The 13,215-nt window shown below is 34.1% G+C and overlaps 1 protein-coding gene across 2 annotated transcripts; it reads left to right on the top strand.

The window, feature by feature from the left end:
- The first annotated feature begins 2,062 nt into the window (after window positions 1-2,062).
- LOC116841310 lies at window positions 2,063-12,958 on the top strand. 2 transcript variants are annotated; one of them, XM_032809095.1, is made up of 12 exons: window positions 2,063-2,276; window positions 2,356-2,452; window positions 2,648-2,754; window positions 3,416-3,919; window positions 4,265-4,574; window positions 4,819-5,471; window positions 5,858-6,367; window positions 6,474-7,596; window positions 7,705-7,871; window positions 8,032-8,264; window positions 8,381-8,792; window positions 9,063-9,380. In XM_032809095.1, exons 4-12 carry the CDS (start codon window positions 3,557-3,559, stop codon window positions 9,378-9,380), a joined length of 4,089 nt encoding a protein of 1,362 aa, XP_032664986.1. In that variant the 5' UTR covers window positions 2,063-2,276; window positions 2,356-2,452; window positions 2,648-2,754; window positions 3,416-3,556. The 2 variants fall into 2 exon arrangements, with proteins under 2 accessions (XP_032664986.1, XP_032664985.1); XM_032809094.1 differs by having other exon boundaries at window positions 2,064-2,276; window positions 2,356-2,754; window positions 9,063-12,958.
- Window positions 12,959-13,215: the final 257 nt, after the last annotated feature.

Genomic DNA, 13,215 nt, shown 5'->3' with positions numbered 1-13,215 from the left:
AGTTAAAATGAAATAAAACATATATGTCTTAAGTCCATCGCACATGAAATGACATAGCTGCATGTGCATAACATAAGACTGTATAGATCAATAAGCATCAATTAGTATTGATCATCAAGCATCAATGGTTGCGTTCAGCAGAGAAAGCTGCTTTGCAACTGTTATAAAATTTGTGAATCTAATTGGAGTATGCACTTAATTTTGGTTAAATCCAAGAGCATGTACCAATCAGATTCACGAATTTTACAATAGTTGCAAAGCAGCTTTCTCTGCTGAACGCAGCCATTGGTTGCGTTCAGCAGAAAAATTATTCTTCTATAATTCGGCTATGATTGGTCAATTTTTACGGTTCCGGCATAAGTTAACGGATTATGACCATCATAAACCAGCCTTTATTCTAACTTATTGCACCAGTGCAGCAGTGTAGCTGAAAAGAACAGATCTCTATCTTAAAAAGGGTGCTTTCCAATTGCTTGACACATCTTGACACACACGTATACAAAACCAGTTTATTGGTCACATATTATCTAAAATATCTTGTAAGATAATATATAACTAATAAGCTGATTTTGTGTAACAGCGTAAGCAACTGGAAAGCACCCAATGTCGTTCACAACAATACCAACGTGACTGAATAGAATAACGTGAACAGTCCGAGTCTACTAATAGGAAAATAGCACGTATTTTATATATTATTGGTGCATTTTGAAACATCCTTTTTTCAATAAAATTTCACTGAATTGAAAGTATATTAGTCTGTTCTTTTCAGCTGCACTGCTGAACTGTGCAATAAGTTAGAGTGAGAAAACATATATTTGTTTCACTTTAACTTATTGCACCAGTTCAGCAGTGCAGCTGAAAAGAACAGACCATATGTAATATGGGTTACATACCAAGGTTGCGTTCCAAAACGTCTTTTTTGAGGAAATTTTACTCGATACTCTATAATATATGTAATGTGAACTATAAGTATTGAGTAAAATTTTCCTTAAAAAGAACGTTTTGGAATGCACCCAAAATGTTCTTTCGAGGAAAATTTTACTGAGACTTAGGGTGTGTTCCCACTTAGCGCGTCACGCGTCGCGTCGTCCGAGTTAAGCAAATCAAATCGTCCCATTTTATTGCGTAACTTTACGCCGAATAAAATGGAACGATTTGATTGGCTTAACTCGGACAAAGCGTCGCGTCGTCTGCCTCCGTCACGAGTTAATCAATCAAATCGTTCCATTGAAACAAGTGCGTCGTGAGTCGCGCGTCGCGTCACCCCAATTAGAGGATTTGATTGGTTAACTTGTGACGCAGGCAGACAACGCGACGCGTGACGCGCACAGTGGGAACTCAGCCTTATAGTTCGCGTTATGACTCCTGCACACAGGACGCGGTAATGTTTGCCACGCAGCGAAAGTTCGCGCGATAGCCAATCAATGCTTTCCGTAATAACTTTCTAGCTCTTACGGAAAAAAAACATATTGATTGGCTGTCGCGCGGACTTTCACCGCGCGGCAAGCATTACCGCGTCCTGTGTGCAGGAGCGTCCTGTGTGCAGGAGCGTCCTGTGTGCAGGAGCCATTAGACATACTATAAATGCTATAGTAAAATTTTCTTGAGGAAATTTTACTCGATATTCTACAGTATATGAACTATAGATATTGAGTAAAATTTTCCTCAAAAAGAACGTTTTGGAATACAACTTAAAACCAAAATTGACTAAAGCATTATCTACAATGGGAGTAAAGTATGTCTGCAAGAAGTAAGATTAAAAAATTGACCAATCACAGTCGACTATACTTTTTATATTCGATTGTGATTGGTCAATTTCTTACTTTTGCTTTTTACATGTATATTTTATTCTCATTGTAAACGGATCTTAAAATCATCTACAATGGCCATAAAAGTATGGCAATAAGAAGTAAAAATAAGAAATTAACTAATCATAGTTGAATGCAAAAAAAATAATCAACTATGATTAATTTCTTACTCTCACTTCTTACAGTCATTCTCTTGTAGGTGGGCCTTTAGGGGTTTATCCTGGCCGTATGGAGTCTCTAGACCATAAAGAAGTAGACTCGAACGGGCGAGAGAGAACACGGTGGCGGTTGATGGCAGCCATTTTAATACGCGCCATCTGCACCGCGCTGTAATGAAGTTCGATGTGTCTTCGTAAAATACTCAACCAATTCACTTTTCCAACCAAGTTACCGTCTCCGTGGTGGTGCGGGCCAAAACCTGGTCGCGTCGTCGTCGACGCTTTTGAGGTTAATTTCTCTGTTGTCCCGGTACGAGAAAACTTCCTTACTTTATGAACCTAACCTCAATTTCCCTTTAAACTGCATTCTGAAACAATATTTTTTTCAGGCAACCCGTTTGCCACTAATCGACAAAGGCAGAACAATTTAACAGCTTTAGGGCTGAAGACTGGAACTCCCAATGGAACATTAACTTCATATGTTGGGTTGTACATTTTTATACTTTGAGCTCTTTATACTTTTGTTAGAAGCACAGATTTCAGTGGTAGATATTTTATCTTAACTCAAAGACATAAATTTCATCTTCAACCTCAGATGTTTTTGTAGTTAAAACTGTGCTTACTATTGGGACTTGTGATTGCCAGTAGCAGTATTAATTCAACTTGTTTCAGTACATACAGAGAATATATTTGATACAACAATGATAAACCTGTTGAAGATATATTATTCCATTGAACTTATAGATGTTTAGGTGATTATTCAAAGATCTTCAGAAATATACCATGTTGTAAGTAGTATTGATACGTCTTAAAATTTAGAAGCAACTTAAGACTCTTAAATTCCACTGCTACAGAATTGATGATGTTAGAAATGGAAAAAAACACCAAAATTTCTTGCATACTATTTTCAAATAAATATTTCTATGAAAGAATACTTCAAACCACTTGAAATGTGTAAAGTACTCCAAAAACTATCCTTTTGACAATAAATAGCCTTAAAATGAATGTGACAAAATCATGAGCAAAAGTAAATTAAAAAAGCTTAGATTGAAGAAGAAGGTTGCATCAATTTTATTAATTATATTAATTTTACATTAATTTTAAAACTATTGACTGTTAAAGAAAAAGGATAGTTTTTGAAGCATTTTACAAGTATGCTCAAGTGACCTGAGGTATTCTCTCATAAATTTCAAACAACTTTACTTGAAAGTGGCATATGTTTTCTAGTTTCTGACATCATCAATCCAGAGTTCCGTAGCAGTGGGAGCAAGAGCCTCAAGGGTTCAATATTGTTATAGATTTATTCAAAAAGATATTTTATCTTGTGATTTTTTATTTATTTTACCTTATTTTGCCTTATTTTATTTATTTTACCTTATTTTGCCTTATTTTATTTATTTTACCTTATTTTGCCTTATTTTATTTTACCTTTGATTTTTCTTCTTACAGATGTTTTAAACAATACATGAAAGAGATTTGATACCAAGTTTGATACTAGATAGCTTGTTATTGGCCACATAAAAGGATAGATAAACGTAAAAGAGATACAGTAAGCAAAGTCCATATGCCACAGAGGCGTAGATTCTCTTGATGATGTCGAACGACGAGGTGAACAAGCGTGACCACAATTACAGCGAATCATTGTTGGTGTCTCCGCAGCCGCCATCGCAATCACAGTCGTATTCAACTGACGATGGTGATTACAATAGTGGTGTCAGCGCGATTGGCCGGGGGAAAAGTCGGCCAATACGCGAAATCGGTCAGATTAAGGATATTGACGAGCTGAAGAAGATTGCACCGCGTGTGCGCCTACAAGATGCTCAAAGTTTAAGTGAATTGACGAAAATTTCATTGAATAATAGTAATTTGCAGAGCAATGCGTCGATCTCTGACAAGACCAAGCAAGAGTTAAAAAAGTACTGTCGTACTTGTGCTGGATTAAAAGTGCCCTTGGTAAGATTCTTACTGTAACCATCTCCCTGACTTATATATTTGTTTGTTATAATTTGCAGGTAAATTCTTATTTACATATATATACATATTATACATAATATATAATATTTTACATAATTTACATTGTTTATATGTATTGTAGAATCTGTTAAAATTTATGACACAACCCTGACTTTTCTGGTCTTACTTTATAGTTTTTTCTTTTTTTTATTTGTATTTGTTTATTACTAGTAATTACAGATTTTCTTCCATGATATTCAATTTAATCTAATAAGGATTTATTAGTTGTTATTGGTTATTACGGATGTAATTTTTCTATTCTCACTTTGACCGATCGTGTTGCAGGTGGACATTTTTAGCGAGCGAGGTACCCAAATGCGATTGAATCAGCAAATGCGGCATCTGGAAATCATTTATCCACACGACAACTTGTCCACACAGATGTGCATGGATTGCATCTGCGACCTGAAAATGAGCTATAAATTTTTTTTGCAGATCAAAAAAGCACAGGTAAAGCTTAAGTCAATTTTTTCCAACCTAATTACGTCAGAGAATGCAGCAACATCGAAAAAAATGGCTACTGAACGGTTACTGACGGATCCTGAACCAGCACAGCTTCCTATTGCAATGAAAGAAGAGCTGATATCAACATTAGGTAGCGTGCATTTTATATCATATGTATTGTTTAATTAAATGAATCTTTCTGATTTTATATCGTTTATTTTGTATTTATATTGTTTTTTTTATTAAATTCAGTAATTTATATATACTATTGTTTTATATATATATATATATATATATATATATATATATATATATATATATGTGTGTGTGTGTGTGTGTATATAAAATTATATCTTAACATTTTTGTATATTAATCAACTGAATCGTATCCAAAGACGAGAAGAATCTTGCTACATCATTGACTATGGACGAAAACCAACCTTCTTCCACAAGTCAGAAAGATGAAAAACTCGTATCCCCTATTTTTTCACTGCAAGATGACATCAAAGTTGATATAAAGGAGTCAACGGAAGAACTAGGAGCCGGCGGGATTTTCGAGGAAGTGGTGATGGAGGTGGATGACGATGATGAAGACTCTATCGAGGAGTTCGATCCGGAAGATCCGGATTTGCTCCAAGAACAGCAAGAACAGATCGAAATACAGGAAGAACAGGTTGAAATACAGCAAGAAGAACCGCCAGCTATTTATAATTATGATATCGCGCGGAAATCGTATGTACGACTGGAAGGAATCGTTGAAGAAGCAGCAACAGTTGCCGCTAATCAAGTAGTGCCTATCTGCGTCGATGGAGAAGGAGAAGAGAGTTCAAGAGATATAGGGCAGCCGAATATATTAAAGAAAAGACTACTAATGCCGACGCGAACAAGTTTAGAGGGAGAATCGGGAAGTAGCGGACCAGAAACAGCGGCAAAGATGCAGAAATTGGATTTAAATAACCCTTTGAGCGTGAACAACGCTCGCGAGGAGGATGGAGTTATGTACGTGACTGTAAAAGGTGCTAAGCCGAACGAGTTACTTCTAGTGAAAGTTAGTATATCGAGTACTTAATTAAGAATAATATAAATTTCGAGAGAGAAAGAAATGTAAGATGTTTTATAGAAAGAAAATTATAGAATTTTTAGGAATAACACTTTGTAGGAGGTAAAATATTTTGACATTTTTTGGCAAAGGAATCAGTTGCGTAAAATTGATTATAATCAACTCTTTCTTTCTCTCCCTCTTCTCTTTTTCTCTTTCTTCTTCTTCCTTCCCTTTCCATTTTTCCCTTCTCTCGTACTCCTCTTCTCTTCTTCTTCTCTCTCTCCTTCTCTCTCTCTAATCTTTTTAAGTCATTTGTTATATTTTATTAGATTATGGTATATTTTTTATTTTATAAATTTAAATATTTTATATAATTTTTAATTATAAAACAGGTAAAAAAAATGGACAAACAAGCAGAGCGTACATCCGCCGAAAGTAAATCTGTCGAGCGCTTTTTTAAACGCTACGAGACCCTATTGAAGGATTATTCGCGAAAACCGGACGCGCGCGAACAAATAATTGAAGAGCAAATTGAGGAATATAAACGGAAACGTGAGAAAGTTCTCGGAGATCAATCAGCATTGATCTTCTCTCTAAACGAAAGTCGAAAGGAGTTACAGAAGGAAAGTTCTCCTCCTAAATCCAGTCCTATAAAGGTAGAGGTTGAAGAAGTGATAATTGGGAATGAAAATGAGAGAGAAAATATGATAGTAGATGAAGTACAGGTTAAAGAGGTAAAGGTCGACATTGAGAAACTCAAACCGAAGTTGCCGAAATTGCAATTGGAAGAAACAAATAGAAAGAATGAAAACCCGCAAAAAGAGTCGGAGCAATCTTGCAAAGAAGCAGATTTGGTACGATTGACGAAAATTTTGGGTGAAGAAAACAAACATAATCTGCAGGTAATGACGATAGAATAACAGAAAGTTGCTTAATTATTTTCAAAGATTTCTCTTAACTTTCATCTTTCAAGCGTCTTTTCGCTTATTCGATTTCTTTCTGGTATAGGATTTCCAAGAGTATTTAAAACAGCGTAAGATCATCATCACACGTCTCAAAGACGACGATATCGTTTCTTTATACGAAGATCGTCACAATAGCGTTCTCAAGCTTCGCGACCCTTTCCTTGAACTCGTCGATGCTTCCTTGGCGGCCAATTCCTTATCCGAGGAATGTTGCTTCGAGTGTGATTATTGCCCAGAAACGTTCCCTAACCGTGAGCTTCTTGAGGAACATGTTAAAACTCACGATTACCGCATAATGCACTACTGCGACGACTGCGGCGAGGAATTTGTGACCAACAAGGCCAAAAGGAATCACAATATAGCCTGCTTGAAGAAACTGATTTGCAAATATTGCGACGTGTTGATGGATACTCGAGGAAGGAAACGTCGGCATGAACAGAAGCACGTAGACACTCTTTATGGTCAGCTTTGCGAATTTTGTGGGGAACGATTTAAGCACCAAGGTACTCTGGATCAACACCGAAAGACTCAGCACACAAGCGTAGAAAAGATTTATCAATGCCCTAAGTGCCCGAAGAAATTTGCCGTCAAGCAGAAACTCAGTTTCCACTTAAAGTCGGTACACACGACTTTAAGAGCATTTTTGTGCGAAGATTGCGGCGCAGACTTTAAGAATCCGGCTAGCTTGAGACATCATAAAATCCGGAAACACCAGCCTGTGGGCAATAAGCGCGAGTGTCCGGTTTGCAGAAAGCTAGTGCCATTTTACAGTTTGTCGAAGCACATGCATACTCACAAAGCTTATAGCATTCAGTGTCCGCATTGCGACAAAATGTTCAAAAATAGCTCGACGCTGAAGCAACACGTGAGAATCCACGAGGATCAGAGGCAGTATCGTTGCGACACGTGCGGAGTAGGATTTAATAGGAGAGACGGATTGAGACTGCACATGAGGGTACACCAGAAAACAGACAGTCGGGGACTGAAGGAATGCTCTTGTCAAGTTTGCGGAGAAAAATTTCCAAATCATTCGACTCTGGTGATTCATAGAAACAGAGTGCACAAGGACGGCAGACAATACACATGTCATATTTGTAACAGATCGATGATATCGACCAGGTCTCTCGAGTGGCACATGTCGCATATTCATAATGAATCTATACCAGGTAAAATTATATAAGAGACTGTTAAAGATGTATCGAAGGGTAATTATTATGATGTGGCAATTGTTTTTACTAACAATTATAATATAATAAGCGTAATTTTTCTTGCAGGTATTGTTCGTGACGAATCGGGTCTCCCGGAGAAGAAACGGGTCTCTTGTTATCATTGTAACAAGACATTCAAGACAGAGATGATCTTACGTACGCATATAAAAAAAACACACATGGAGAAGGATCCAATGAAATGCGACGATTGCGGAGAGATATTTACATCAGAGGTAAAAAGAGATTTTGCATTTTGGAAATTCCAAAAATCCCAAAATTAAAAAATTTCAAACATTTCTCAAATTTCTGTCATAAACTCTCTTTAAAGATTTTTAAACTTCAAACTTTCTAAAATTTTAAGAATTCATATATTTATTCTTTGCGTTGTTTCAGGTGCGTCTACGTCATCATATGATGGTCTCGCATAATCGTCTAGAAGGCACCTTGGAATGCCCACATTGTCCCAAACGATTTGTTAATCAACTGAGATTAAAAACGCACTTGATCTCGCACTCAGAGGAGAGACCTTATACTTGTGAATTATGTGGTTTCAATCTGAAAACAAAGATCCAGTTAATCAAGCACCATCAGAATCGACACAGCGAAGAGCGACCTTTGCAATGCAGGTATATTTTCAAACAAAGTCAATTCTTTAAATATCCAAACTTTCACAAAAAAGAAACTAACAAGATATAGAATACTTGAAATGTTTCTCCAATTTGTTCTTTTTACTTTTATTCAGACATTGTACGTGGCGATGCAAGCAAGTAAGCGCGTTAGTATGCCATGAGCGCACACATACTAACGAACGACCTTACGCTTGTAGCGTATGTCGGCAGCGTTTCAAGTATCTTGGTGACAAGAATAAGCACGAGCGCCGTCACGAGAGCCTTGGTGGATCCGGATTCAAGCGCATCGTGCCCGGCAGAAATGTCAGGTCGAAGGTGCGCGATCAGCAGAACCCGGAATTCGTCAAAGGCTCAGCAACTGAAGAGAACACGACGCGAATTGCTGAGGGACAATTTGAGGAGCAGCAGGATGAACCGTACGGGAATAAGTTTAAGCAAGAACAACTTGTGGAGTTCGAAGAACAACAGATAGTGAAGTTTGAAGAGCAAAATCTGTCGGAAGAGTACGAAGAGGTGTACGAACAGGTGAAGATTTCATTGATTGACAGTATAGTCTCTTAAGATAAATTCTTCCTGAGCAATCGAATAATAGTATAAATTCCATAACAATAGAGATGGCGTTGTATAAAATTAATTGTGTGACAAAGAATGAGGAGTGTATTACTTTTTTATATTTTCTCCTCGCATCTTTCGGCACTTTCTGGTTTTAACATTTGCGCATTATTTTTCTAACTTCCTATATTTCACTTCATGCTTTTTGTTTCCTCTTATTATTTCAATTGCACACTTTTTCAGGAATACGAAGAAACATCGAGGGAAGCTTCAGAGGCCACTGAGGTGATCATGAATATGGAAGATCCTGGTGTGTACACGGAAGAAGTAACTTCGGACAATATAGAGACCGCAGATATGATAACCGAGGATGAAATAATAACAGGTGACATTTTGGAGTCAGCGACTGCCAGCGGCGCTACCGCCGCTGTCGTGCATCTGCAGCAGCAAGATGACTCCGGCAAGATTCAAGTGATACCAGTCATGCTGTCGCTGCCCGATCTCTCGGATGCCAACGCTGAGGTTAATCTCGCCACCGCCTCCATCATGTATAACAATTGACTACAATTAACGTCCAATGATTAATATTGACATGTAAAATGCGATGATTACATAAACAATTTTGTTTTATGACTGCTATAATCTATAATTCGCGTCAGAATTCGAAGAAAAAAAAAAAAATCCCATGTTTCGTAATTCGTTGCATTATTATTGAATATTCTATTAATATTGAAAACTTTCACAGATTCAGAATTATATTTTAGTTAAAATCGATCTCTTATGGAGAAAAAGTGGAAATATTACCAATATGATTAAATTGAAGATTGTTATTCGAATCTGTCGTACATTATAAATCAGGTGTAATCAGACGTGTATAAATCAGACGTGTAATGTTTAGGGAAAAGAATTGAATTTTCCGTTAGATTCAGATGCTACTACAGATAAAACGCCAGCTTTGCAAATACTGATCGATTAGTAATATATCTGAAACAGTTGGAATGTTTTCGGTCAACTCGTCATTCATCAACGTAAGAATTGTAATATCAATATTCTCGCGACTTTGAAGGAAATTCTTGTAATCTGGATTCATTTTCGCAATTTTCTTTCGATAAATATAAGTAAGAACACAATAATTAAATTTTCAACTGTCAGTAAATACAGGAAGTGTGACATCAACAAGAATTTTTACGTGGCTAAGCTTGAGACCCTGTGGATTTCAATGTAAAAGAAATTAAAAACGATTGATATAGGAAGAGAAAATAACAATTACCGAGTTTTGATAATATTAATGACTTCTGACACACTGATTTCATAAACATTTTAAGTTTTCTTTGTCCTATGCTTTTGATATGAAAAATGGCATGAATTCTTATGAGTGTCTAAATATTATAATTGTAGACTGTGCAAACACAACACGAAGCTTTCAGCGTGAATATCGACACGGGGAACGAAACTAAATAGTTATAGTAGACTTTGAAGTAAATTATATAATAAACTAAAAAGATAGAATAATAAAACTTACATTTTATATATATATAAAGAAACATGTAAAAATATATATGCATATATATTTTATTCATAGATTTAAATAAAATTTCTTACTCTTACTATTACATTACATTACAAAATAAGTTAATAAAAAGTAAAAGCACGTCAGTTCTTCGCATTTAACATTTATCGTTACGTTTCACTTTTTCTTCTTCAAAATATTTTACCTAGTAAAGTTTTATGGTTAATATTTGCCATTTCTGAGTTTTTCTTATGACTACACTTGTTATTTTTTAGAACTTTCTTTATTATAAAATGTTTTCTCAATATCTTTATATTCTAACGAATGGAGTATAAACATTATAATATGCGTATATATATATATATATATATATATATATATATATATATATATATATCACACACATATATATGTATGTATGTATATGTGTACACACACGCGCACATACACACACACACACACATGCGCGCGCGCGTGTGTGTGTGTATATTCAAATACATTATTAATCGATCAGAATTTGCAAAGCTGGTGATCTATCTCTATTAGTATCTGAATCTAACGGAAAATTCAATTCTTTTTCCTAAACATTATATGTCTCTCTGATTTATAATACATGACAGATTTAAATAACAACTTTCAATTTAATTATATAGTTGATATCTTCAGATTTTATCTATGTTACTAAATATCATAAAAAATATTACAACATAGACTTACGCAAATACAATTGAAGACGAAGTAACATAGAAGTAATGAATTAAAAATAAAGTAATAGAGTAGACAATTTTACATTTGCACATGTAAAAACATAATAAAAAGATATATTACTTTATATTCTCTAAATGTAAAGAAAACACAGAAGAGATAAAAGTTCCCTTCTTAACAAAAACGGAAGTTACACTACTGTCTATATATAATTTTAGGAACATGAAAATAAAGAACTAAGAAAAAAGTAATTATAGATTTTAACGTTAAATAAATGAATAAGTAACATCTAATAGTAACACTGACAACACTAAAGAATTTCTTTAAATTAATTACATTTTATATCATGAATATATAAATTGTTTTGTATACATATATGCAATTATACATATATTATACATATAAACATAAAAATTAACATAATATTGTAAAAGTATATAATTATCTTATAGCTGCGTTCCTAAACTGTACGATGGTAGTGTACACATATGTAACAATAACTCGATATGTGACGTAAATACACTCCTGTTTATTGGAATTCCAATGCCAGGTGTCTCTTTAAGATGTAGGTGTAGAATTTACTTTGTGTATATATTAATGATAATGAAATAATTAAATAATTAAAGTATTACGACTCTCTCAATGAAATTTCTCGGGAAGACGATTTATTTTGTTCTTATTCATTATAATTTAACAATATATTTACTGGTATTGCAGTTTCTATGGACAGTAGTGATATATTCGTTATACTGTATCAAATGATTATAAACTAAACTCATTAATTGTCCCACTTTGTAAATGTATTTTTAATTCAGTTTTTTTTGCGGCTTAGAATTTGGAAAAACAAATATATTTATGATAACTTCTCGGATCTTTTAAGATTTTAAGATTTTTCAATTTTTTATATTTTTAGAATTTTCATTTTTATTTAAAATCTTTCGATAGTAAACTTCTTGGACTCTTATTTCAGATCCTTGAATTTTCTTTTTATATGGATAGATGTTTAGATTTTTGAATGATTACTTTCTCCAGTCATTGAAATGTAGGTCTCTTATTATGAATCCCGATGCTTTTTGAATTCTTCAATTATTGAGATCTGGTGTAGTGTGTGTATGTGTGTGTGCATATATATATATATATAATATATACACATACATACATACATATATATATATATACACATATACATACATACATATATATGTATATATAATGTGTGTATATATGTATATCACAATGTACCCCATTCGTTAAAGTATAAAGATATTGAGAAAACATTTTATAATGAAGTAAGAAAGTTCTAAAAAATAACAAATGTAGTCACAAGAAAAATTCAAAATGGCAAATATTAATCGTAAAACTTTATCATGTAAAATATTTTGAAGAAAAAGTAAGACGTGATAAATGTTATTATTATGATAAATGTTAAATGCAAAGAACTGACGTACTTTTATTTTTTATGGATTTATTTTGTAATGTAGTGTAATAGAGAGAGTAAGCAATTTTGTTTAAATCAATAAGTCAAATATATATGCATGCATCTGTGTATGTTTGTGTGCGGGCGCGTATGCCTATTGTTATGTAATTACATAAGCACATCATTATCGTACTGATTCTCGCAAGCATTATTGTGTTACGCGATTCTATTTCAATGTAGGCGATTCGTGGATTAACGTCATTACACATGTGCGTATGCAGGAAGTTTGCTTTTCCTGCTATACTTTCTGCAGTTGTTATTTTACATACAATTGCAATTATTTTCTTGCAATTTTTCCGCTATCTTCCTTTTTCGCTTTTCTCTCTAAGATATAAAATATTTAAGGATATTCACCATGCATGGATATTCATGTAATGCATTATTTCATAATAGCGAATTCTTTCACTTATATAGAACAGAGTTTCTTTTAATAAAAACGTCATTATATATTGCGTTTCTTAAATTTTTACTATCATATTAAGGTTGCTGAGCAGTAATCTTTTTTTTTTAAAAGCCTTATGGTCGATTGTTCCAATCTTTTAGTAAGTTAACTAACAGTTAAATTATATATCTCTGTCTAATTCAAAAAAGTAACAAAAACAGATGTGAGTTAATTAGCTTATCAAGAAGTTGGAAAAATTAGCCTTTAAGGATTCTAATTAGCATGTTTTTGAGGTCTTACCTGAGAGTTCAGAGAGAAACCG

This window comes from Odontomachus brunneus, unplaced genomic scaffold (assembly GCF_010583005.1).
Source record: "Odontomachus brunneus isolate Ranch 3 - 2012 unplaced genomic scaffold, Obru_v1 Obru_scaffold_015, whole genome shotgun sequence".
Lineage (NCBI taxonomy): Eukaryota > Metazoa > Arthropoda > Insecta > Hymenoptera > Formicidae > Odontomachus > Odontomachus brunneus.
Note: the sequence above shows the minus strand (reverse complement) of the source record. Positions and strands in the feature narration are given on the sequence as shown.

Bases quoted from the DNA above. Each gene is read 5' to 3' on its own strand.
- LOC116841310 (XM_032809094.1), top strand. From the start codon at position 3,557: ATGATGTCGAACGACGAGGTGAACAAGCGTGACCACAATTACAGCGAA. The intron at 5,472-5,857 runs GTTAGTATATCG...ATTATAAAACAG, and splicing joins ACGAGTTACTTCTAGTGAAA to GTAAAAAAAATGGACAAACA. The intron at 7,597-7,704 runs GTAAAATTATAT...TTTTTCTTGCAG, and splicing joins TCATAATGAATCTATACCAG to GTATTGTTCGTGACGAATCG.